This window comes from Panthera tigris, chromosome D2 (genome assembly GCF_018350195.1).
Source record: "Panthera tigris isolate Pti1 chromosome D2, P.tigris_Pti1_mat1.1, whole genome shotgun sequence".
NCBI classification, from domain to species: Eukaryota; Metazoa; Chordata; class Mammalia; order Carnivora; family Felidae; genus Panthera; species Panthera tigris.
This window is the reverse complement of record NC_056670.1, coordinates 81799866-81826208: the sequence shown is the minus strand read 5'-3', so window position 1 is coordinate 81826208 and position 26343 is coordinate 81799866. Positions and strand designations below refer to the sequence as shown.

General features: G+C 51.5%; 1 protein-coding gene across 2 annotated transcripts in view; it reads right to left on the bottom strand.

Moving 5' to 3' along the window:
• Window positions 1-2550: 2550 nt before the first annotated feature.
• Window positions 2551-26343, bottom strand: part of DOCK1 (dedicator of cytokinesis 1) — a 524611-nt gene continuing 500818 nt past the window's right edge. For both annotated transcript variants that reach the window (XM_042961087.1, XM_042961088.1), the window contains exons 47-52: window positions 24527-24664; window positions 17404-17549; window positions 13834-14032; window positions 10771-10924; window positions 7642-7802; window positions 2551-3746 (exon numbers count right to left, since the gene is read on the bottom strand). In XM_042961087.1, the coding sequence (XP_042817021.1) occupies window positions 3651-3746; window positions 7642-7802; window positions 10771-10924; window positions 13834-14032; window positions 17404-17549; window positions 24527-24664 (894 nt within the window). In that variant the 3' untranslated portion in view covers window positions 2551-3650. The remainder of the gene's footprint in view (window positions 3747-7641; window positions 7803-10770; window positions 10925-13833; window positions 14033-17403; window positions 17550-24526; window positions 24665-26343) is intronic.

Here is a 26343-nt window from a genome sequence, read left to right as displayed (position 1 = left end):
GAGAGATTTATTTAAAGGAAGGGATGCATGTGATTCTGGGGGGCTGGCAAGTCCAAAATTCGTAGCACAGGCTGGAAACGCAGGCAAGGTTCCCATACTCTGGTCTTGAGGCTGAATTTCTTCTCCAGGAAACCACAATTCTTGCTTTTAAGGACTTCAACTGACTGGACAAGGCCCACTCACGTGATTCAGGGTGATTTTCTTTAAGTCAACTGACTGTTGGGTGTTAACCACGCCCACCAAATATCTTTAAAGCAATAGCTAGATTAGTGTTTGATTAACTGGATGCTACGGCTTGGCCAGGTTGACACCAGATGAATGATCACAAGTCTTTGCTTGGGGTGGAACTAACCCCGTGGTATCAGCAGAAAGAGCTTTGTACACGACACCCCACGCAGTCCCTGCTCCCGTCACACCCGCACAGCTGCCTTTAGGTCGTCACAGGACCCGGATGGAGTAGCGACTTCTTTGTGTTGGAGGGAGACAAATGAGGAACCCCAGTTTGGGTTTAGTTGGGGGCAAAGGGCTACCGGTTCTCAGGTTCCCTGGTAGGTTTTTCTGAGGCATCACCCACTGAACAGCAGATGTTTAACAAATTCAGAAAAGGCAGATTGGAAAAAAAAAAAAAACCTTTTAATAAAGATTTGAGGAAAAGACATATTAAACTGGGTAGTCAAAAATAAAATAAAGTTAAATAGGGTTAACTAAAGCTGGATTTGCAATAGACTGGAAAGCACTTTGGAAGGCAGAAGAATAAAATCAAAGTGTAGCTGAATGTGTGGGAGCTAAATTTGGCTTTGAGCTTCCTGGCACCCAAAGCAAAAATAGAACAGAAGATCCTCACCATTCCTGTTTTAGAGCACGCATTCTCCACGAGGCAATATCACCCTTTAGGGGGTGAACATCGGTGGTGAGGGGACAAAAAAAAAATCTTACTTTGTTCACGTAAAAAGCATAGATATAAACAGCATACATGAATACATACACAGCATATCTGTACTGTTAAAATTTCTTGATGGGGAAATCATTAACATTTCTTGATGGGGGAACCTAAAAAGCTTCCTTGGAAGGCAATGAGGAAAGAAAGGTTCAGGAACGTTTTTTTCTGAGAAAAGAAAATATATCGTTGCATCTGTATGGGCAAGCTGTCCCCCCAGACCTCACTCCAGAGGAGCCTCTCGAGATGAGACTTGATAACACAAACGTCAGTTCCTCAGCTGTGGTTCTGCAGTCCAGCCCTTGACTTACGTGACGAAGACATTTTGTGCTACATGTTTTCTAGCTCTGGACACCAGTGTGGGATTCACAGCAGTTGGGGGCATCCGTCAGGGGAAGGGGGCTTCCCCTGAAGTGTGGAGTCTGGGAATTATCTGGGAAGACTTTCTGGAGGAGGCTGTGCAGGGCGAGAACTAGCAACCAGATGTCATTCTAGAAGAAGAATATTTTTTGTGGGGCCGGGAACTATTTTTACAATTTTGGGCAACAGCTTATGCATCGTGAAATGCGGGCTGTTCGACAATTCCCCGCCTCGCGGGGGCTGGCCTCTCCTGTGCTCTCCTGTCCCAGGCTGGTATGCCAATACCCTTATTTTAGGACCTTGGATGATATGTGGTTTCCAATATACACAACGGAGGATGAATATTTATCTCAGTTCAAGAGCAGGAATTCACAAAGACAAAAAATTCTATGTTCACATGTGTCTAACATTTCCTGGGGGTGGACTGAATACTTGAAACAAGGACAAATAAACTGGGGGGCAGTGATCAAGTGAGAGTGACGGGTCCACTGAGGCTCTAGGGTTCTGCAGCAGATGTCTCTGAGGTCTGGTTCATGGAGCAGAGAGGCACGTACTTGTGATTTAAACAGGGACATGTCTGGAAGGAACACAGGCAAATGTGCTTTACGTGGAAAAGAGGACCCCAGTGCCTTCTTTGTTTCTTACCTCCCAAGATCCAGACAGAGCTCTGCAGTCTGATGTTGAATGACACATCCCACTAAACAAAACCCTCTCTCAAGTTGGCAGCTGAAAGTCTACAAGGGGCAGAAATGATGTGCGGCCAGAGAGCCTGGCTGGGCTGAGGGGAGAAAGTGTCAGCAGGTGCCAGGCTCTGCTCTGCTCTGTCCCTAAGGTTGTGCAGGCACAAGGGACACAGGTGCTGTCAACCTGGGCCCAAACTGAAGACAGCTCAACAGTGGTCATTAAGGAAGATGAGCACATATATCAATGTGGCTCACAAAGCTCTTTAAGAAAGAAGAAGAGGGGCGCTCAGCCGGTTGAACGTCCGACTTCAGCTCAGGTCATGATCTCACGGCTCGTGGGTTCGAGCCCCACATTGGGCTCTGTGCCGACAGCTCGGAGCCTGGAGCCTGCTTTGGATTCTGTCTCTCTGTCTCTCTCTCTCTGCTCCTCCCCGCCTCGCACTCTCTCTCTCAAAAATAAATAAACATTAAAAAATATTTTAAAAAGAAAAAAAAAAACAATGGCATTTATATACATATTTTTTTTTTTTTACATCAAGGGATAAAAACATAGTATTCAGACACTGTGAGTCTTTTTTAAATGGCATTTTATTTTTTTTTGTTGTCAATGAATAACTTTTGAGCCTACTAGAAGAGTATTATGATTATAGTGGATAAAAAAATATAGATGACAGAATAAAAATATTAGGTTACACAAAGTTAGTTGGGTTTGTTTGTTTGTTTTTCTTAATCATTGTCCACCAACATTTTCAGGACTTTGGAGCTTAGAAAAAAAAAAAAAATCAACAAAGCTTAATTTGTGTATTTTTTTTTCACTTTCAGCAGTTAAAAATTAAGAACACATATAGAGATTCATTTGCGGACGCCTATGACAATAAACGGAAGGACCAAAAACATTAAAACTTACGTTCTAAGAACCATCGTATATACAAACTTCTGTACAGAGTGACGACAGAAAGAATTCACCCGGTTAAAGCCATCTCTGTGCTATAGGCATTCTTTTTTAAAAAAGAAAGAAAACGTATCTTCCCATACTTGTATTTACTTTCCCACCTGATCCAGTATTTTTAATGGTGTTTCTACTCCATAAATTAGTAACTGTTCAGTAGCTGAGAAATATCCTATTTTAAATTATACCAAAGAAAATCAGGAAGTTCCCTGAAAGAGTTGACCTTAACTGCCTGATATAGGTTGAAGATACACTTGACCGCAAAATCACACCCGCAGGAGGAGGGTTGATAAAACACCCTTCGGGAGTAAGCTGGGGTTCGGCCTCGGGAGAAGAGTAGGATTCAGTTACTACTCGGTCTCGTGGGTGGTGGCCTAACCTCTCCTACTGCACAAAACCCAGGTCAGCCGAGTTCTTCGCTAATGTGTCATTTGGCACAAAGGGAGGGCTTCTGGGCAAGACTTCGGCTCTCTCGAGACAGACACAGTCAGAAGCCCCCAGTTTTGATCAACACCACAGTACGGTCCAGACCCACATCCGCCTTGCTCCCCGAAGCTAACGGCCACCCACGCCATGGCTGGAAACGAACTCCTTTCCAGGACGAGCAATTGCACTACTTATCAGACATCACAGGCCTAATGAGGTAAACACCAGACGCGGGAGAAGACGCGGAGGGAGGGACGGGACGGCGGCCGGTGCTCTCCGTGCGGTCCCACTGTCTTCACTGCACGATGCCAGAGTCCACGGACGTCTGCTTGCGCGTGGTCTTTGGGGGGGGCGGGGGTGGCGTCTTGCTGGGCAGCGGAGGCGGTGCGTGCTAGAAGACACGGAAACACGGCAGGTGCCACGTTACTCATGCTCTGGGGGGTGGGGGGTGGGGGTGGGGGATGGGCTGACCCGGGGCAGCGGCAGGGAGGGGAAGCGACTCTGCACCCTGGGTGGGGACGGCCCTCTCTGCGTGACCCGGGGCTGGAAGGTCTGCCGCACACGGGGCCTTTCTGGCATCGCTGATTAACTGCTTTTCACAAAGCCCTTCAGAAGGCCACACGGCCACTGAGAAGGGAAACCGCTGCTCTGCGCGTTGATCCAGGGGCCCCTGGAGAGGGACTGGTTTCAGGACTGGGCAGTTTAAATGCTTAAGGGCAAAGCAGAACCAGGGCCACCCAGGCGGCCTGGTGCTGTCACAGCTGAGCGCTCCTGGATGAGGACCTGCGGGTCCCCTCTCGTGTGCCCGACGAGGCCCCTAAACTGTTCAGGGTCCACACAAGCCCTCGGAGATGTTCTCCGGGGCTGGGCGAGGAGCCCTTCCTTGCTCTTGGAACTAGAAAGGCCGCATGAGAGAGGGTCGGCCGGGTACCTGTGGCCACTGCCCAAGTGACCCGTTTAAAGGCAGCTTTTTGTCTAATCTCTTCCAACACTGCAAATGGAGTGGGATGAACAACGTTAGGGGCATGTTTGAAGTCTTCATGAGGGAACCACATTATTTACAGAATGGGGGCAGCTGTGCCTCAATAAAATAATTTACAAAAAGAAAAGGGTGGCCAGGGGTGCCTGGGTGGCTCAGTCGGTTAAGCGTCCGACTTCGGCTCGGGTCATGATCCCAAGGTTGGTGGGTTCGAACCCTGAGTCAGGCTCTGTGCTGACACCTCGGAGCCTGGAGCCTGCTTCGGATTCCGTGTCTCCCTCTCTCTCTGTCCCTCCCCTGCTCACGCTCTGTCTCTCAAAAAATAAAATAAACATTAAAAAAGAAAGAAAGAAAAAAAAAGAAAGGGCGGCCGGCTGTATTTGGTCCATGGGCTGTTGTTTGCCTCTTGGGATTCCTCCGAATGAACTGATAGTTGCAAAGGTGATAGACAAACCTCCTGTCAGGGCGTGAACGATGGAGGGCAGACGTTGCCCCCTTGCTCTTGGCACCCTCGTGACCTCATGACCGCCACGGACGCCTGCCACACAGGCCATGGTCTGTAACAGGTGCTGAGCACACAAGGATGTGAATGAGCGGACACATGGATGAATGAGTGAATGAACGGATGAATACAGGAGCAGACATGTGGGGGGCAGAACGAGCCTGGATGAGATCGCAGAACGCTAGCATCTAAGGAAAGGTCGGAGCGGAGTTTTTAGCAGCCTCTCGGTGGAGGCTCACATTTAGCCCAACGTGAGGGAAGGAGTTTCAAGGACAAAACAGTGGTGCTGTAGGCTCTTCCTCGTTGCCCAGATTTCCTCCCGATTCACAGACAAGTAAATACCAAGACGACCTGGGGTTCACGTGCAGAAGGGAATAAATACGGAGAGACAGAACTCAGGGACTGGCATTGAGGCGTTACAGAAAAGTCATGCAAAATAATAGGCTTAAGTTTTCTTAAGGTTATTAAGCACAGTTAAAAAAAAGCAGACGCCTATTTAAGGGACGCGATGACCGGGGTGCTTAGGTACTTGTGAAAGCCACAGGGACAGGGCAGGGCGAGCCCTCGAGGGCCAGGCTGACACAGCAGGACACAAGCGAGACGCTGCAAATGCCCTTTGTGCCAAATGGGAAGACGGTGGGTTTATCAGTGTTCAGCGAGACGATAGCTCAGATCACTGCTTGTGAGAGCCATTTTCAAAGAAACGACGGCTTAAAGTGGCAACAGCCAGTATCAGGGTTGACTACGAGCCCGGGGCGGATCAATGACAGTGACAGGAGGTATCGATCACCCCCCAGGGCAGACGAGTGATCCTTATCCTACAACAGCCCGCAGGGCCGGCACGGAGGGAAGCGGCCTCGAAACGCCACCGCTTCCAACCGATGATGACACTGCTCCACGGGCACGTCACTGCACCTCTGCTGCAGGTAAATCGCACAGGAAGCAAACGGCAAAGAGACCTGGGTTCTTAGTCTCATTGAATCCGCCACCCGTTCAGAAAGGGAGCCAAGGTGCACACGTGTTCCTTCCCGACCCGGCAGCACGTGGCATCAGTGTGGCGTCGGTCACCCCACATGATGCAGCGACAAAACGGGGATAAAATGTGGCCCCTGAACTGATCTGTAACCACATGGATGCGGTAATGTTTCCAGGCTCAGAATTTCCAGGTCGCCGGTGTAGGGACAGACTGGGGCACGGTCCTGCTTCTCCAATGAAATAAAGATATGAAAATAAAGGTGGGAACGGTTAAGTAAGCTGTTAGGAAAACAACACCCCAGCCGGTCAATGTCCTCACTCGACCCCCTGTGCCTCCTTTCTTTCTAACTTGTAGTTAAAAGTCTGCGGAAAAGGTCAGACTCATGTTTTTGTGGTTGCAATGAACCATTCTGGCCTCCTGAAAAGCCATCATAGGTAATGTGGCCACATCTCCGAGGCCAGTCCCTCCCTGTGGCACCTCTGGGGACAGGACAGAGGGCCGACCGGAAAGGCACTGTGGCCTCAGGAGGCCAGTCATCGCCTCAGCATCAAAGATGAAGCCCCACTTCTGGTGTTTTTTTTTTGTTTTTGTTTTTGTTTTTGTTTTTTTTTATATAAGAGGAATAATCAAGTACGGGTACTGTAAATAAATTCCTTCTCTCTTGTGCTTTCTCACAAGAAGAGAGAAAATAAACTTGCAGAGCACTCCATAACAAAGTACCCATGAAAGAAAGAAAGGAAGAAAGAAAGAAAAAAAGAAAAAGAAAGAAAAAGCGGGTACATAGGATTTGTATTGATTTTTAAGGGGGAAAAATGTGCGTAGCTGTTAGGAGAAACCTGCAGTCATATTAAAAACCTCACGTCTTCAGTGTTCGACGGGAGCTCTGTTGCCATGTCATGACTTTGCTGACCCGCTGCCCGTGTGCACGGGAATGTTTTACTTTTCACTCTGCAGTGATTTAAATGTATAAAGCTATGAATAATGTGGCCGCGGAAGGGAGGAACCTGGAAACAGATCTCCTGGGGCTTCGGGGTCAGTCCACCGGTGATCCACTGTGTGCCCGCTGACCCCCGTGTGCACGCCGACTCCCGTGTGCACGCCGACCCCCGTGTGCACGCCGACCCCCGTGGGCACGCCGACCCCCGTGGGCACGCCGACCCCCGTGTGCACGCCGACCCCCGTGTGCATGCCGAACCCCGTGTGCACGCTGACCCCCGTGTGCACGCTGACCCCCATGTGCATGCTGACCCCTGTGGGCACGCTGACCTCTGCCTGCAGCCGCCCGAGAGCAAACAGAGGAGCCAGGACAGCGACCCAGGACAGGAATGGGGGCTGGCTCTCCAAGGAGTGTTTCCAGAACTGTCAACTGGTAACAGAGGGACTGGTTCAAATGGTTTTTTAAGACTCTGTTGTCGGGCTCAGGGCTTCTCGAGGGCCAGGCTGGCATCCGGTGGGAGCCCAGCCCCATACAGGACCCGCTTCTTTTAAAAGTCACGTAAACCATCTCACAGAAAAGCTGCTTTCCAGAATCGAATTTGCACGACTGCACCTCAAGCAGAAGACCTCCGAGGTCACGAGCCTGGCCCGTTGACCCCGTCGGGATCCTCTCCCCCTTTCCCTTGCTCTGAGACCCACATCTGGAAGCGTGTCCCTCTGCAGTGATGGATGACACAGAACCAAGATCGCGTGGGAGGACTGCCCACCGCTTTGACTTCTCAAGACCAAATGCTGGCCCAAAGCACGCGTGCTAATCTCAGGAAGGAGGGATTTCTATTTTGTGGAGGGAATGATTTTAAAAACCCCACATTTCAGGTTCCGGGCCGACTTACCCTCTGGTGAGGAGGAGGGGGCGGGGGCGTCGGCGAGCTGATCAGATCCTGGTTTTCCATCAAGTTCCCATAGTCTGCCATGCTGCCCTTGAGAGGCAGGGGGGGTGGGACCTCGGCCGTGTCCATCCCAGTCACGCCGGTCATGCCGTTCAGCTCCAAACCTGGAAAACCGAATCGATTTAGAATCAAACGTCCTGGGGCGCCTGGGTGGCTCAGTCAGTTGAGCGTCTGACTTTGGCTCAGGTCATGATCTCGCAGTTTGTGAGTCTGAGCCCTGCATTGGGCTCTGTACTGACAGCTCAGAGCCTGGAGCCTGCCTCCGATTCTGTGTCTCCCTCTTTCTCTCTGCCCCTCCCCTACTCACACTCTGTCTGTCTCTCCTTCTCTCAAAAATAAATAAACATTAAAATTAAAAAAAAAAGAAGAATCAAATGTCCCCGCTGAGCCAGAGCATCCATGTGGCTGCTTCACCTTCTTTCCAGGGAAAGGGGAGGCAGAAATGTGCATGTCGACTGGTGAGAGAAGAGAGCTGGGAGGGGTAGAGAAGATGAAGGGGGGGACCCCCCTCCCAACGGCATGTTCTAGAAAGAGAACGCTAAATGCTAGAAAGACACCTACAACTGGAGCTTAAAGGAGGCATCAATCCTCTGTCAAAACAGCCACGTCCACCCCGGGCCCCGAAGGATCCCTCCTCGGGCCTCTTTGTGTTGGTGGGATCTAAACAGCGAGGTGTCACAGCCAGTCACCCGCCCTTCAAATCTCTCTCAATGGGGAAACCCACGACTGTATGAAGTGAAGTTATTAGCAGTCACGGTCACTGTGGTTGTTACTTTAAAGAAGCCAAGGGGAAGTACAATTGATTTTTAAAGTAAACTGAAAAACTAGCCAGTTTCAAATGGAAGTATAATCATTAAGACAGGATCCTTTCTCAACCCTTGTTGAGACTCTTAGAAAAAATTTGTTTTTCTTTTTTATATTTGAGGAAAATTGACTTTTTTTTAAACTGATGGGTCTCTTAGAGGTTTCCCCAGTGGCCCACTGGATGAAAAATCCTTCATTAGGGAAATGCTTCCTGGGGGAAGTTGTTGGTTTCTGAGGAAGGCTTGTCAATGAATCAAGGGTAGTGAGAGAAAAGGCTTCTGGTGGAATATCTGCCCTCGTGATCACTTGCTTATTTGCATCGTGATAAACTACGTATAACATACAATTTGCCATCTTAACCATAACTGTATAAATCAGTGGCATTGACTGATACAACCTTGAGCGACCATCACCACGATCCGTTTCTAAAACTCTCTTATCACGGCGAACACAGAATCTGTCCCCATAAAGTGAAAATGGCCCCCGCCCCCTCCCTTGGCCCCTGATGCCTCCGCTCTACTCTGTCTCTACAAATTTGCCTATTTTAGATACTTCACGAAGGCAAACTCATATATTTGTCCTTTTGTGTCTGGCTCATTTCACTTCACATAATGTGTTTGAGGTTCATTCATGATGCAACATACAGCAGAGATGGAGTCCATTTTATGGCTGAGTAGTATTCCACTGCGCGGATTTTTCTTTGATGCACACTTTGTTTATCCGTCCGTCCGGTGATGAACACTTGGGCTGTTTCTACCTTCTGTTATTGCGAAGAATGCTGCTGTGGACATTCGTATGCAACGAAGCCCTATTTCTAATTCTTTGGGGCATAGGCTTGGAGTGGATTTGTTGCGGCATATGGTGATCCTACGTTTCACATCAAGGCAGCACTACAGTGCTTTCCGCAGCGGCTACAATGGTGCTTGTTTTTAACTATTTAAAGGGAATAATACAACGCTTTTAGAACAAAGAGTCTGTGGTAATAGTGTAAGGATGTAACACTCAGAGACCGCCTGCCTCCCAGCGGCCTGTTCGGCTCACCTGTCGTGCAGTGCTGACTCCCCACCCGAGAGTCTCCGGAATGGCCACTGCTCCCAGGAAGAAAACCAGGTGCAAAGGGCAACTGTGTGTGCCTTCCAGAGCCTCTGTGCAGGGCAGAGGAAGGAAGCTGGGTTCTCCTGGGTTTGCAATGTATTTGATCATTCCTCTTATATAAAAAAACACACCAGAAGTGGGGCTTCATCTTTGATGCTGAGGCGATGACTGACCTCCTGAGGCCACAGTGCCTTTCAGGTCAGCCGTCTGTCCCCAGAGATGCCACAAGGAGGCACTGGCCTTGGAGATGTGGCCACATTACCTATGATGGCTTTTCTGGAATGGTGTGCTGCAACCAAAACATGAGTCTGACCTGCCACCCTCTTCTTGCCAAGACCTCTCCTCTCTGGCAGACCCGAATTTAGTGGCAAAAAGCTGATTCCCACTTGTAGTGGCTTGACTAGTGTCCCTTGAAAACTCGTGTATACCCAGAACCCCAGAATGTCACCTTGTTTGAACGTAGGCTTTCTGCAGAGGAAATTAGCTAAGGATTTCAAGATGAAATCATTCTTGATTTATGGTGGGCCCTAAAGCCAATGGCCTGTGTCTTTATAAGGGGAGCAGGCCACACGAAGACAGAGGCAGAGACTGGAGTAGTATATCTAGAAGCCAAGAAACGCCAAGGATTGTCAGAAGCTACCAGAAGTGGGGAGACAGGCATGGAACAGAATGTCTCTCTGAGCCTATGGAAGGAAGCAACCCTGTTATCTTGATTTCTGACTTCTGGCCTCCACAAGGGTGAGGGAATATATTTCTGTTGTTTTCAGCCAACGAGTTGATGGTAATATGCCATTGCAACCCTAGAAACTGGGCAAAACTAGAAAAATTAGTTATGTGCTTAGCTCTTAAGAATAGCTCTTCACTTTGCATTCTTCCTGGACACAGGAAGGTCCAAGGCCCTCGTGTGGCTCCGTTTCCTGTGATACAAAAAGGGAGGCTGTCCGTGTGCCTCTCATGCTGACCCCGCTGCATGGGAGGTTCTGAGAGCACACTCTCCCCCAGGGAACTCGGGGAGACTGATTTGCTGGTGTCACGAGGGGGGCTCCCTGTAAGTTGAATGCTTGTGGAGACTCACTACATGAGGAGGAGGCGAGCCTAACATTAGAGCCTCTGGTCAAAGAGGGAGCCACAGAGCAAGGCCACGAATCCCAACGCGGAGAATGTTCCACTCACTTGACTGCAAACTGAAGCTGAGCTTGGCCCTTGGCGTGACCGGAGGGGGTGTCGGCTGGGAGGATGGTGGTGACGGGGACACCGAGAAACGTCTTTCACTTCCGGTGACGTTGATCACCTGGCTCTTCGGTCGCTGGGGCCGCAGGGGACTTATCTACATTGGAGGAAAGAGCACAGTTACGGTCTGCCGTGGCTGAGTTGGGTCCCCCAGGACTCACAGGTCGAAGCCCTAACCCTCAGTACCTGTGACTGTAACCGCACCTGGAAATAGGGTCCTTTGCAGATGACGTCACTAGGGTAGGGCCCTAACACAATGTGACTGGTGTCCTTATAAAAAGGGGGCATTTGGACACGGATATATGTACACGGGAAGAACACCAGGGGAACATGGAGGCAGAGATCAGGGCGATGCCTCTAGAAGCCAAGATACGACGAATACTGCTGCGGGGGGAGGGAGGCCTGGAACAGGGTAAGCGTGCATGTGGACTGGCGACTGTCCTGTCCCATGAGGCACGTTCTGATGACTCAGAAAACAGAAGGACGCTTTCCTAGTGTCAAGCAAATCACACCTGGAAGATCTTCCCTCCCGCCCCAGGCTCTGAGTCTCAGCTGAGGGTCAGGAGATTGTGGACGATGCAAAATCAAGTAGGAAGCCGAACGCAGCCCCACAGAGTGACCAGAGGAAGCCTCTGCAGATGCTTAGGAGGCAAGGTGCCGGGCAAAAGTCAAGGCTGTCCCAGCGGGTGCAGGGAACACTGTGTTGCCCCCCGGTGCTGCTTCCGCTCCGGTAAACCTGCCTCTGACCTGTCCACCTGCTCTGCCCTGTGGCACTCGGCTGGTGCAGGCACGAGGAGGCTGGCACAGGAAACTGCGGGTGCCCACGTGCACTCACAGACCTTGCTGACACCTGTCACCCAGAGGAGGAGGCCCCTTTGTGGAGAGACAGGCAGCTGGGCTGGACCAAGAACAGTAAGTCTGCCCCCAGCGAGAGGCCAGGACTCCCGTCCCTGGAGCCGCAGCAGCTGTGGTCATTCTGGGAGGCGTCAGAGGCCGACGGGGGTCAAGGTTCTGTGCTCTGACCCCGGTGCGTTCCCGTGGGTTTGCTGAGGCCACTGCGGGCCAGCTGTGGGGAGGCCCACTCTGGCTGAACCCAGACGGTCTTTGCCAGTGTCCCTGAAAGCAAACAGGGCCACGGCCGGGAGGGACAGAACCCGTATGGGATGTGAAGCGCCTGGCAAGACCTTCGACCGCTTCTCAAGCAACTTGGCTGTGAGCAGGTCTGCTATGTGGTGCAACGTCTCTCAGGCTTGGTTTTAACGGCTGAAAATGGAGCCTAAATATGCACAAATATATGAATGGCCACACAGAGCGTCTGGCACTAGCTGATTAGCTTATGCTAATTCCCCCACCCAGCTCTGATGTTTTGAGACTTGAGATCTCTATCCTGGGCTCAAGAGAAGGTGGCCTCGGCTAGTGCCAGCAAGGTCGCGGGCACCCCAACTCTCTCGGGTGGTGGACAGAGAGCGTGGGGTGGCTCATCAGAGACCTCTCCGTCCCGCTGCTGTAGGACCAGCACCTGGGAAGCAATACCAGCCTCTGGTCTGTCCCCCTCTGGGGGGGGTCTGACAGCCCTGGCCATGCTTATGCTGCAGTCAGAGCTGTGTCTGAAGGCTTCAGAAAGGCATTCACCTTCTTGAAGGCCACACCGTGGCTCTCGAATCTGCCTTCTCCCTCTAGACAGCCAAGCAACATGTGACCGCTGCTCTGAGTGGCTCGCAGTCTGGGTGAAACGTACTCTCTGGGTTTGAGACATAAACAAGCCATGAAATATGTCCTATTAAATGGTGGTTCCCTGTGAGCCCTTTTGCCAGGCGACCCTTCAATCACAGCCAGGACAGGTGAGGGGCTCCTGCCCGGGGCAGGCACATTCCTGGCCGCCGTCCAGGTAAGTGCCCATCGTCTCCAGGGGGAGGCGGCCCTAGGCCTGACGTAACCTTTGAAGCTGACAGCCTGTGAGAGCCTCTTCTTCACTTTCAGTCTACAAATAGCACTTTCTTTTTTTTTTTCAAATTTTTTTTTTTTTCGAAAAAAAATTTTTTTTTTCGTTTTTTCATTTATTTTCTGAGAGCAGGAGGGGGCAGAGAGAGAGGGGAAGGAATCCCAAGCAGGCTCTGTGCTGTCAGCGCAGAGCCCGATGTGGGGCTTGAACTCACAAACTGAGATCGTGACCTGAGCTGAAATCAAGAGTTGGACGCCTGACCGACTGAGCCCGCCGGGCCCCCCCCAAAAGCACGTTCTGAATAAAGTTCACCCCAGAAGCTGCCGGTGCCCCATCTTTGCCCTCAGGCCTCCCACACGGCTGGGGGGTCCCGTGAGCAGCAGCCCCCAGGCCCGGCCCCGGAACTAGGACATGCTGCACGGGTATCCACTGCCTTCACACTGCCCAGGAACCGTGCAGCGAGCAGGGTGCCCTGGGATCCGTTTCTAACGTCAACTAGCCAGCATGTGTCCGGTTAAATTGCGGAGTCCTTCTGAAATGTGCCAACGATGTAAATGTGGGGCAGACACGGCAGGGAGACCAACACGGAACCCCGGGCTGTGTGCAGAACCCGGCAGGAGGGGCTCTGGCACTCTGGCTGAGCAGCTCATAACTCGGGGCAGTACCTGGGGCTTAGAGACTTCTGGTCAGGAAGGGGCAAGGGGAAGGCGTTAGCCGACAGGGAGCATCGTTCTCAGACGAAAAAAGCATCCCTGTTCGTCTTCTGAGACGTCAGGATGCATATTGGATGCAAGGACCACACTGCTGCACGGAGCCCAGCACCACCGGCTGCCGACCCGGGCACCCCCCCGGGGAGAAGAGACCTCCGATCTGAGCCTCTGGATGCCCTACAGCACTGGGTCATACAAGGAGAGGGTCGAGGGTAGACCCCAGATTTTCAGGGGACTATTTAATAGAAAATTCAATGAAATCCAACCGACAGCTCCATCGGCTAAATGCGGAGCAAAGGGAGGTCCCAGAAGCTAAGGCAGAGCGGGGAAAGTTCCCCGTCCCTGAGAAATTACCGTCTCGGAAAGGATCACAGCCTCAGACTGCTGCAGGGAGACGTCGGTGGGTTTAAATTCTTTATCAAATAGCTCCTGATGTTTGCTATTCCTTTTTTCCTTCTTCTTGTCCTTCTTCTCCTTATCTGGGTCGTCCTTGTCCAGCTTGTCCTGGGACCTGGAGTGCATTTTCTTTGGCAGGAGAGGCTCCAGGGCAAACCTAAAGGACATGGTTCTGTAAATCACTCATGGCTTAATAGGAGGACAATTGCCTCTCACCCTGCAGATAAATGTCAACCCGTTCACAAGGAGTCTCCGTGCCGACCGACCGGGAACTGGCACACCTTACAGGAAAGGAATGATTTAAAAAGAGAGGCCAAGGGGGACTTAAGATACATATTAACCAGCTGCACCAGAGAGAGCCTGTGTTTGCCATCCGAAAAGAACAAACTGGAAAAAAAGAGCACACTCATCCGAGGATGGGGGAGATGTGAAGTCTGAGCGGACGTGTCATGGAGATAGTGAGACGTTACTGTAGATGGAGAAGAGGGTATTTGGGGTGTGTTCCAGAAGGGGAGCCCTTGCCTTGTAGAGATTCGTACTGAAACACTCATAAATGCAATGGGGAGAAATAGACAGATTCTACCGCAAAGAAATTTCTGGTATCTTGATTCTGACCGAGTTCCTACGGCCAGCTCAAGGTTACGGATATGCTGGTGCTTCAATTTGAAAGTCTTTTGGATGAGTCAGTGGGAAGCAAGCCGATTTCGGCTCATAGGGACATGGAGGAGAAGCCCTTAGTTTCTCAGCTGACCACTGAGCTAGAAGACCCAGGGTTTTGGCTTTGTCACCTCCTGGGGAGTCTCGACATCCCCTGACTGCTGCGGGCTGGATGCCCCCAGTCTCAAGACACAAAGAAGACACCACCACCCTTGTGCCTACAACACCAACGGGTTGGTATAAATGCACATTCGTTAGAGGTGAGTCTACTGAGTACATTGATCTTGGACTAGCTTCCGTGCACACACATCCATGTGCAATTGTGGTTTGCTATTTTAGCACAAGACTGAGGGGTGGGAGGGGTCCACCCTGTTTCTGTCCTCGTAAGTCATATCGGGAGAGAGAAGAACCGGGTCTAGTTCTAAGGTCGGAGTTTCATTCTCTGCAGCAGGAAGGAGTTCGGACGGACAGCCAACATGGATGAAGGCATGAAAATGTCTTAAAAACTCTGTAAAATTCGGGGCGCCCGGGTGGCTCAGTCGGTTGAGCGTCCGACTTCAGCTCAGGTCGCGATCTCACGGTCCGCGTGTTCGAGCCCCGCATCGGGCTCTGGGCTGATGGCTCGGAGCCTGGAGCCTGCTTCCGATTCTGTGTCTCCCTCTCTCTCTGCCCCCCCCCCCATTCATGCTCTGTCTCTCTCTGTCTCAAAAATAAATAAATGTTAAAAAAAATAAAAAAAAAACCAACTCTGTAAAATTCTAGTTATAAAATAAATAAGGCACAGGAATGAAAAATACACCACAGGGGATATAGTCAAGAAAAACAAAATAATCCTCATGATTTTATTCTAGGTTTTTCATAACTTGAGACAATTAATGTAGGGAAGAAAAGAAAACAAAATAAAAAGACCAGTGGATATCTTTCAGCTCAGGGGGAAGAACCTGTATACATCTAGGAGAACCTAAAGAAAGACAGGTTACATTTAAAATTTTTCACACACTATGTGGGGCACCTGGATGGCTCAGTCGGTTAAGTGTCTGACTTTGGCTCAGGTCATGATCTTGCGGTTCGTGGGTTCAAGCCCTGCATCGGGCTGTGTGCTGACAGCTCAGAGCCTGGAGCCCGCTTCGGATTCTGTGTCTCCCTCTCTCTCTGCCCCTGACCTGCTCATGCTCTGTCTCTCTCTGTCTCAAAAAAACCCACAAAAAACAGAAAACAAAAAAAACCCAAAACACAAATCACCAAACATTAAAAAAATTTTTTTTTCACAGTCTGAGAACCTGCTGACCAGATGAAGTTTATTCTGCAGGTAACCTGTGCCATGTGGGACCAAAGCCTCATTTTCTCCACATTAATTACAGAGAGAAGGGTGGTAACCCTAGAATGAACAAAAATCTGGACTCTAATAGAGGCGCCTTCTAATTCAAGGTTAAACAATGCCTCCTGGGAGGGGGTGTGTAGTCATGTGTGTGATACGCCACGCCTCTGTCTGAAACCTCCACATCCATTTCTGCCCACACCCCCACGTTCCTGGAAATGTAAAGACCTTTTCATAACTGGCTTGGGGATTTGCTTGGGGAAAGCTGAATTCAATTTCTTTAGCAATCTTTCTCTAAGTGACAAGAACACCTGCTTTAAACCCCTCTAAATTGAGAATTTCCATATGGATTTGGCCTTTTATCAGCAGACACTGATAAAAATTACCGGTAAAGAAAAAACTGTGGGTTTAGTCTTCGGTCTTCCATTGGGCACACGGGTCACGGGCAACAAAGGGCACTTGGATTTGAGCTGTCCCTTGGGGTGCTCGGGGAGTGTGTGTCTGCGTGAGGCGGGGGCCAGGAGCCCGGGGGTTTGGGAAGGCGATGGATGGAAAACCAAATGGGGTTGCAGACACACAACTGTACAAAGCCAACCGTAAAATAATTAGCAGTTGTTCTCCGATGTTTAAATTGCACGAGACATTGCTTCTTTTTATTTAATAAGAACCAACTTTACATGTTTGCTACTCAAAAACACAGAAAAATTATTGATATTAAAAAAATTTTCTTTTGAGTTTTATTTATTTTTGAGAGAGAGAGAGAGCGCACAGGGGAGGGGCAGAGAGAGACACACACACACACACACACAAAATCCCAACCAGGCTCCAGGCTCCGAGCTGTCAGCACAGAGCCCAACACGGGGCTCAAATCCACACACCGTGAGTTCGTAACCTGAGCCAAAGTCAGACGCTTAACCGACTGAGCCACCCAGGCGCCCCAAAAGTTATTGATATTTTTTAACGCTCAAAGTTAATGCAAGAAACACAGTGAGAGCTCAACCAGTATTGACTAGCCTATTACGTTCTCGTCTCCCTTTTAGTCACTTGGTGCTGTTGGGCGCTCACTGGCAAGAATGAGGCCTCCAGAGAAGTCTTGTAGAAAGAAGGTGGCCCTACCAAGTCCTCAAGTAAGCTGACTGTGTGAGACAGTCCTGCACTGGCGTTGACACCACAGGAGTGAGCAGGAGACGAAAAGCACAAGCACACAGCCAGCCAGGAAAGTCCTGCCCTCCTTCCAGAATCTCCAGAACTGAACGAACCCTCGCTGGAGGTTTTCAAAGATGATGGAAACCTGTCCCAAAGAATTTTTTTTTTCTAAAAAACTCACAAGACCCTGAAAGTCATGTTGGGCACTACAGTTGAAATGTCTTGGCGGGGGGGGGGGGGGGGTGGTTTCAGCTTCAAAGACAGTTTTGATCTAAAAAACATCCCCATCTGTGATAAAACAAACCCAGGGCGCTGGTAGCTCCTCCCAAGACCCTCCAAGCCCCCTCCCTGCTGCTGAGCCCGACTCACCCATCGGAGCCCCCTCCCTGCTGCTGAGCCCGACTCACCCATCGGAGCCTGGTCTGGAAGGGGTGCTGTCTGAGGACAGGGAAGACACGGAAGCTACCGACAGAGGCCGGGACGAAGAAGGCATCGTGAAGGATCGGACCATGGACCGGGGACGGCTACCTCTTCTGTCATCCAGACTTGAGGGCTGAGAGAGAGAGGGAGAGGGAGAATTAGAGAGAGAGAGAGAGAGAGGCTTGTTTAATGCTCCTGTGTCAAAAGATGTCAGGCCTGGCATGGCCAGACTCTTGGGACCATGTGATCTTAGCAGCCTGGATTCTAGACCCAAACTGTCCACACTTCCATGAACAGTGTGTATTCCCATTCAGAGTTAAAGACGAAAATGATGAGCATCTCAGGGTTTTTTTGAAACATTACCTGATAGTGTGAAAAATATCACAACCTTCCTGTTTTTAAGAACTTTAAATGCAATTTCCTTTACCAAGACTACAATGCATCCACCTGTTTCGAAGCCAGAGTGGAACATAAGGACCAGAAAGCTTACAGAGTAGCATCCAGAATGTCGTTAAAGGAATTGCAAGCCCATCAGATGAACTCTGCGTATCTCTGCGTGTTGACAAACCACGCAGGTCACCCGCATACATGGATGTGTAATGACTGAATTTCTCTAGAATAAAGTACGATTCTCCTGCTGCTTGACTAAAGATGGGCTCGTTCCCTGCAGCGGCTGGGATAGCGGGTTAGAGGAAGCTGAGGCCAGAACTGCTCACACTCTTGCTCTTGGCCCCGTAGGGGCCCAGACAGACATGCATTCTGGAGAAAAATGGTCTCTGGATGGAGTTTTCCTCTTCTTTCTGAAATACGACCTCTGCTGCCGAAACAGGGGTCACTGATACATAGCACGCATCAATACCTCATTACCTAGAAAATGCTAATGACCTTCACCCCAAGGCCAGATGCAGCAGAAGCTCCTCCCTTTACCCTGAGGATCTGGGGACCTCCTCTCCGTGTGGCTTCCACCCCCCCACCACCACCTCCCAGCCCCACACCACCGAAACTGGCCCTCAGTCAATCACCTGTAGAAGACGGGACCACTGCTGCTTACCTACTGAACAACACTACTTTCACGCCTGAGAAGTGGGCCTGTTTCTTAAACGGGTGTTTGGCACATGCAATCCTACTTGATCTGTGTGTTATCTCTCTGGTCATAAAAGGTTCACAATCACAGAGGGACAGTTTCATGCAGGAGTTGGTAAACTTGCTGGGAACGGCCAAGGAATAGGAATTTTAGGCTTGCGGGACGTAGGGTCTCTGTCTGCAGTGCTCAGCTCTGCCACCGTCGCGGGCAGACAGCCACAGACAGTACAGGAGTGAGTGGGCACGGATGTGTTCCAATAAATCTTGATTTACAAAGAGGTCAGTGGGCCACATGTTGGCAACCGCTGGCTCAAAGCCAAACGCCGCTGGAATCTGCCTGCACAGACGGTGGGTCTTGGGTTCCCCACCGACGACGGCGCCGTGGAATGTCTTCGGGGAGACGTCCATTGTCATTAATTGGCCTTTATGAAGAAACTAGAAAGGAAACTGTTTCTTACAAATTAGCCCAAATTGCAGAGAGGTTACCTATAGGAAACCTAGTAACTCAAAGTCTACAGGATGCACGTCTCAGCCTTTCTGAAACACACTTAGACGGCCGCCCTGGCTTTCTGATCTGATGCGTGGCGCTCATCCTCTTGGCTCTTGGCTGGGCGCCGGGACTGCTCTGTGTCCCACTGTTCCTGACCCTCTCAAGGAAGAGTCCTGTCTGCTGCTCTAGGCCCACCCTGATCGCCCCACCCATCTGCCGCCCTTCACCCCATCCTCTGCCCACTCGGCCACTGCCCTTCTCTCTGACATCTCCTGCAATGTTTGTTTTTTTAGTTTATTTATTTTGAGAGAGAGAGAGAGAGAGAGAGAGAGAGAGAGAGAGAGAGAGTCCCAAGCAGGCTCTGCACTGTCGGCTCAGTCCGACGCGAGGCTTGAACTCACGAACCGTGAGATCATGACCTGAGCGGAAATCACGAGTTGGGACGCTTAACCGACCGAGCCACCCAGGTGCCCCGACCTGCTTCATGCTCTGAATGGGACCTACGGGCAGCCTCTGCCTCACACAACCCACACCGTCCCTCGGTATTTCTCCCACAGCAGCAGCGTCTGTGGACGGCTCGGAGGTGGGAGCCTGAACACCCGCCCACCAACCCTGCAGGGGCTGCCTTCCCACCTCTCCCCTGCAACAGCTTCCACCTGCCCCTTCTGGACCCGGGGAAGGAGAGGAGCAGAAGGGCAGAGAACCGGCTGCATCAGGCTCCCGTGACGAACGTGCTCGGGAGACACTGCCTCTCTATTCCATCACCTACTAGACATAGGGACACGCAGAGTTCCAGGAAATGCAGCCGGACATCGCACGGAGAAGAAATGTGACCTGTCCGACATCGGGTGCCCTGTTCCTGGCGCGACGGTTTTCGTTTCTCTGGCGAAATGATCTTTGTAGCAATGCAAGCAATGCGAGCGTGAGGTGTGCAGGTGCAGGAGGGGCCGGTCAGGGACCAGGGGGCGGAGATGCCAGCCAGGACACCAGGACGTCACTCCAGCTCTTGGGAAGGCCCGGAAGACCCCTGAACATCCCATCCCACAAAGGGCTGGTGATGTCCCTCAAGACGCAACCTTGAATCCTGGGCGGATGTGCGAGTATGGCCAGAAAGTAAAGGGAACGGGGGTGACGGGGGCAGGCTCTGGCCAGGGAGGGACAGAAGCCACTGCGGGGTCCCACCCTTGCAGGGCACACACTGGGTGTGGCCACAGGACCCACCGGGCCATTTGCCTCACCACTCCTTCCTGACTGAGCAGAGCCTCTAGAAATGGAAGAATCCAGACTTTTCCTTTTGCATCTGAAGCACTTAGAGTTTCTCCCAGCTGTGACAGGTGCAGCTCCAGCCCCAGGACACCCCAAGCGAACTGACGTCCCCGTGTCCCCGCATCAGGGCTGTGGGGGTGGGGAGGGCGCAGTGAGAATGCGGCCAGACTTTTGGCTCTGGCACCCACCAGACCTCGCGTGGAATATGGAGCCCGTCTGAGCTCGGCTTTCTCCAGAGGAGCTGCAGGGAATAATCACCCCACCTGGAGAGGCCAGGTGAAGCCCACAGGCCTCTGGCACACTCTGGTGGCAGCTCCCATTGTCCTTGCTGTTGTCATTACCACAGCCTGAAGCAAAAGCTCGTTTTGGCTCTCTTACCCGAGGCCGGACCCACCACAGGTGCCTGCTGCCCATGGATTCTGGGGGGCGGGTGGCGACAAGTGTTTCACCAGGTAGGGTGAGAAGCAGGTGCGTTTACTACTTTTCGGGGAATATCCAGAGGGTGACACGCTGGCCCCTCAGAAGGGCTGCGTGGGGAGGTGGGCAGGGCGAGTGAGGAGAGTTCGTGCATGCTGTTAGGAGGTGACCCCACCCTTCAGAGGCTGCAGGGCGGGGCGGTGCTGGGGGACAGGACTACTCTTGTGAGCCTTGCAAGCCAAGTTCTCTCCCTGGTGAAACACCCCACTGAACTCCCGCAGACAGAACCGGAGAAGCTGAACTATCAACTCAGCCTCCCGAGGAGCCTCTGAGGAACCCCAGGGTTCCACGGATCCTGGTAAGATGACCATTGGAGGGAAGGCCCGGAGAGGAGAAATCCTGGAGGCCGGAGGCAGGAGGGGCCTCCGGGAACAGCAGAAGTGAGAACGTGAGGCACAGGGGAGGCCGGGGACAAGCGGCGCGGGGCCTGGAGGAGGCCTGGTGGGCTCTCCCTGGTGCGGGGTGAGGGCGAGAGTCAGCCGAGGGGGTGGGGGGAGGAAGTCTGTGTGCTTTCCGTGTGCACGTCCGGCCGGGGGCTGCCAGGGGGACCGGGGAGGAGTCGGTGGCAAGCAGTCTCGGGGGTAAAGGGATGGTGGAGACAAGGGTGGAGAAAGCGGGGACCCAGGTGTGGTTCCCTCGCTCCTCAGCTTCAAGGAAGAGGGACAGGAATTGTGTGACAAATGCAGAAATCCTTTGCACGAGCTTGAAGGCAGACAAAAGCTAAGGAGCCCTTGAAGCAGACACAGGGGCTGGGGCTGAATACGGCAGGCACTTGTGGTCCCTTCTTTGGGGACCCCGGAGTCTGCACCCCTCACTCCCTAAGCATCCGGAGAAGCCGGGCTGTGAGCCTTTGTGCGGGGAGCGGTGGCTCCTTCGAGCCCCAGCACCGGCCAGGGGAAGGCCAGGGTGGAGTGAGCCCAGGGGCCTGGCAGAGCCGCCTGTGGATTAAGAAGTCAGAGAGTGTCCAAGTCTTCTGTTTCTGTCTTTGGCTTCGGCTGGATCCGAAAAATTGACAAAATGGTTTATGTCTTTTCTATGGGGTTTTTATTTTTAAATCCATTTTTTTTTTTTAATGGGATGATACTACATTGCTTTTCAAAGTATTCTGAGATGCTTGCAAGTTTTCAGAGCAGATAAGGCAGGAAAGACTCACACCAGATTGCTTTTTATTGTCACATTTCTCAGAGAATGACAAGGACATCTGCCTGTCTCTCTGCTCAAGGGAGGGCTGACCGCAGATCCTGTGTCTGGGGTCCCAGGATGGACTCAGGGAGGCAGCTCCGGGAAACAAAGCACCCAAGGGGAGAAAATGCACCCTTCATTCGATTCCCGGATCGCCCTCCCAGTAAGCCTATCTGGTCCCTAGCTGGGCTGGGGTCGGGGGCTGCCCTGGCAGCCCCCTACAGAGAGGTGGTCCGCTTGATGGGCACGATGCCGTCTCAGGATGTGGTGGATGGAAATCTCTAATCTCCAGCCGAGGACGGCTGCAGCTCCCTGAGTAGGGGGACACCCCCCTGCCCCCCGCCCACCACCACCCACGCAATAGCCCCACCTCCTGCCCCTGCTTCCCCTCTCCCCTGTGCCCAGCAGCAAGCATGCGCAGAAGAAATGAATCCCAGCAGAGACAGGAGTATGAAGGGTGCTTGGTGAGCCCGACAGGTTTCTGTCATTTTGAAATAGAAATTATATGAGTGATAAAAGAGGAATCTTTTCACTTAGTATGAAAACCTGGAGATCTCACAAGTGTGTATTTCTTAGAAGGACTTAAAAGTGGTGTAAAACTTTGGAAGAGACGGGCGACGATGCCCTCTGAAATTCTTGCCACCTGACCGTACTGAGCCGCAGCCCTCGAGCGATCGCGCAGCGCTCCAGGGTTCTGACCGGCGCGAAGGGTCGTCCGGTGCAGCCGGCAGGGGGCACCCTGGTTCCCAAGCCTGTGCACCTGTGGCAGCCCCGGCTGGGCTGGCAGCTCCAGATCCCCGCAGGCTGAGTTTCCAGACCAGAGCCCAGAGGCTGTGTTCTCCTGGCTTTGTCAGGCTCAGACCCTGCTGGGCGCAGGGCAAAGATGCCATGGGGAACTGGTGCCCAGCCACAGCAGGTGAGGGCGGTCAGGGCGGGAGAGCACGCGGGGTAGTCGTAGCCAGATCGGCTCCTTTCTGGGGCCTCTCGGTCTCTTCCCTGCCTCTGACCACATGAGCCAGAGAAAGAAACGCTCTGCCGTGTCAATTACAGAGTTGCGCCTAAAAGCGCAGACTTGGAGGTAGATGGACGGGGTTCCAACTCCATCGGCGGCCGGAGTGGCCACGGCCAGGGTATGACCTTGTGTCCCCATTTCCCCATTTGTAAAACGGGGATGGCCGCGGTGCCTCCCTCATAGTGTTAAGTGGATGAAGCAAGTTCATATTTGCAAAACACTTGGAAAGCTCCCTGGCATATGGTTCGCACTAAATTAGTGTTTGCTAAGTGAGATGAATCTGTGAAGAAAAGAAGGGAGTTCAACAGAAAGAGCAACAGAGAGCTGGAGGGAACAGCAGACAGACGGAATCGGGCCAAACGAGAATCCAGAATGGGCCCTGCATTGGACGCCTGGTTCTTCAGGGACTGGCGGGCAGTGCTGTGCGATGTGAGAAGCCTTTCGTTGGCAGGAAAGTGGAAGCCGTGTGTGCCCTGCCCTCCCTCATGCCACAGGCTTGGGATCCTAGACTGCAAGCCTCGCCGCCTCTTTTGTCCCGCTGCTGCTTACCTCTGAACGTTGGGAAAGGGGGCCTGGGGTCATCTGCTGTGCCCGGCGTCTCCAGAGTCCACGAGCAGTCAAGGTCAGGACCCACCAAGGCTCCCAGAGGCCGTGAGGATACAACCTCACACGACATTGTGGCGCTGGGCCTCGCCCCCGTGTTGCTAAGGCATGGCTCCCGGACGGCATCTGAAGCCCGCCACTTACACTGTGGCCTGTAAACACTGTGCCACTATTACCAGGGCTTCTCCTGTCAGATATTTTGCCTCATTACATATTGCAGGCCAATCTTTTATCATGAGCTTGATCCCAGCCCCCACTCAGAAACCTTCCACAAACTCTTAGCAAAAGCCCAACTGTGCCCCCGCACCCAGAGCAAAGCCTCCCGCCCCAGATCCGTGTCCCAGGCTCTTGGAGGCTGGGCACCTTTCCAGCTTCTCCTGTGAGTTCTCTTCTGCCCAAGGCACGGCTATGTCTACACTGGCCTCTGGCGTGCCATTTGAGTTCTGGCCGCCCAGCCTTTGCCGGGTGAGTGAGCCCTTTCTCCCCACCTCCTTCCCTGTCTCCAGCTTAACCTTTCCTGGCCTAGACCAATGCCCACTCCTTTAAGAGGTGGAGTCCTTGCTAACAATTTCAGATCTCACTAACCCACAGCAACTCGCTTCAAAGACTCCGACTTTGGACTGGGTATAGGCTCCACCTCCGGACATCAAGAGTGCTGTTGCCCCATGTGTTGCTTAACCCTCCGCGGGTGATGTACGGCTGTAGGTGAGGCCTCTGTGAGGTTTTCTGTTGTCCCACCACTTTAAGGGGAGGTCGTGTTCACAGCAGGTGAGCAGGGTATTTGGTGATCAAGCAAATTCATGAACGCTTACGCACACTCACATTTCCAATCGTTGAAAAGAGTCTGCCGGTTTCCTGGCAGATGGACTTACGAGGGGCCGAGGTCTTTTAAATCCCAAGCAGGCGCCAAATGTACATCTTACTCACTCTGCCCATGGCCTGTCACCGTAGGACAATATGACGCAAAGACATCGGTTCTGCAAGGCTACCCGCTTACCATGGTTCGGACGCCATATTGCTTTTCCACTTTTTCTTTCAGCTGTTTGAAACAGGCTTCCATTCTCTCGTGAAATGGCCGCAGTGCTTCTGTGACTTTGTCTCCGTGAATCCTGATCCCTTCAGCCAAAAATGGAATCTGAAAAACACAGCAGTCAACCCTACTTATTTCCTGGTCAGTCGTCTCGAGAGAGGAGCACACACCAGGCAGAAAGTGGCACTGTGTGCAAAATGCAACTGTTCTGTTTCCAAATCAAACCGTGCATCAAAGTCATCAGCAGGCACATTACCCCCAAAGACCAAAATGTTCAAATTAGAATCCTTTGTGTTTTAAATTGGACACGTTTAGTGCAGTGTGCTCAGCACACGATGGCCACTCAGTGTCTTTGCCTGACTTGACTCCCTTCGGTGGACCAATCCCAGAACAGACTCATCTGTGCTTTTCACGTGAATTTGGGGAGAACTGCATTTTGAATTTGTTTTGCCGTAATTTGACCTATTAGCAAAGGGTCATGTCACGGTGCAGAGATTTTTTTAGCCCAGAAGATAGCCTGTATAGGCGATTGAGAACCCTATTCGAAAATGTAAAAATCTAATTATATGTGATCTATAGTCCTGAAGGATCTTCTTATTTGGAGAGGAAAACCGAATTTATTCTTCCTTAAAACTAAAAATAATCACTTCTCTGCCAACATTGCTGTCACAAAATATCCATGCCAACACTTCACTGCCAAGTGCGGGGATGTAGCTGACCTTTAAAAGCATCGCAGGGAGACATTTTCATTCCCCAGCCCCAGAGACCCCCCCAGAATCACTGGTGTTGAGGGGTGGGGGTCTAGGGAGGGCTTGCTTTCCCCAGCTTCTGCTTTCCCTCCGGAGGCTCGGACTGGGAGTTAGACATTCTTCAATGCAATCAAGCTAAGAGGCTTCCTCTTAATAACTTATAATTAAATCAAAATACTGATTAAAAACAGATTTTCCTAATATGACAGAACACCAACCTAAATGAGCAGATTTATTAGTAAGAACGATAATAAGCACACAATTGAATTTCATGCGAACAAATTCAAGAAATCTTATCAAGATGAATCAATGCATGAAATGTATTTGGTTGCCATTTATAGCACACAGCGGTTGCCTCTTGTGGTCTCCAGGGAAAGACGGAAGGAGTGCTCCTACGGTACAACCCACCCAGCAACCCACGCAGCCTGCCCTTGGGCTGCATGGGCACAAAGCTGGTTTTGCCAACAGTTGGGTCTACACCCAAGGTGCACGTTAGGTATCCCTTTCTGACCAGTTACCGCCAAAAGGACAGTGTGCAGGTGAGACTTCACAGTGGATGCGATGATTTAATATTCCATATGAATTACTCTTGCAGATGGCAGCTTCCCCAGAGCTCGCCACGGTGTGTTCAGGTGCGTCAGTAGAAAATGCTCGCATTAATCTTTCTGCTTTCCGAGTCCTGCCGTGGGGCATAGTAGCAAAGGCGGACTGGGGACAGCTTTTGGTGGGATGGTAAATGTGTCATATCCATCTGGGTGCGACAGCAAGCATGGGGTGCTGTCTTGAGCTTAAAGCACAGCCGCTGGAGACACGGCAAGCATTCTTCTGTAGAATGGACCTTTTTCAAATATACAAAATGTGGTCTAATTGTTTCTGCAATTTTTGTTGGTTTGCTTAAGAGCCTTAACTGGCCAGTTTCTGGGACATCAAAGAAGCTACTTGCTGGACTGACATTAAGTCCATTTGGTCTAGGTTCCTGGTACCTAATGAGCCGCATGAACTTCACTTTGACAGGTGAAATTTATGGGGTATGAG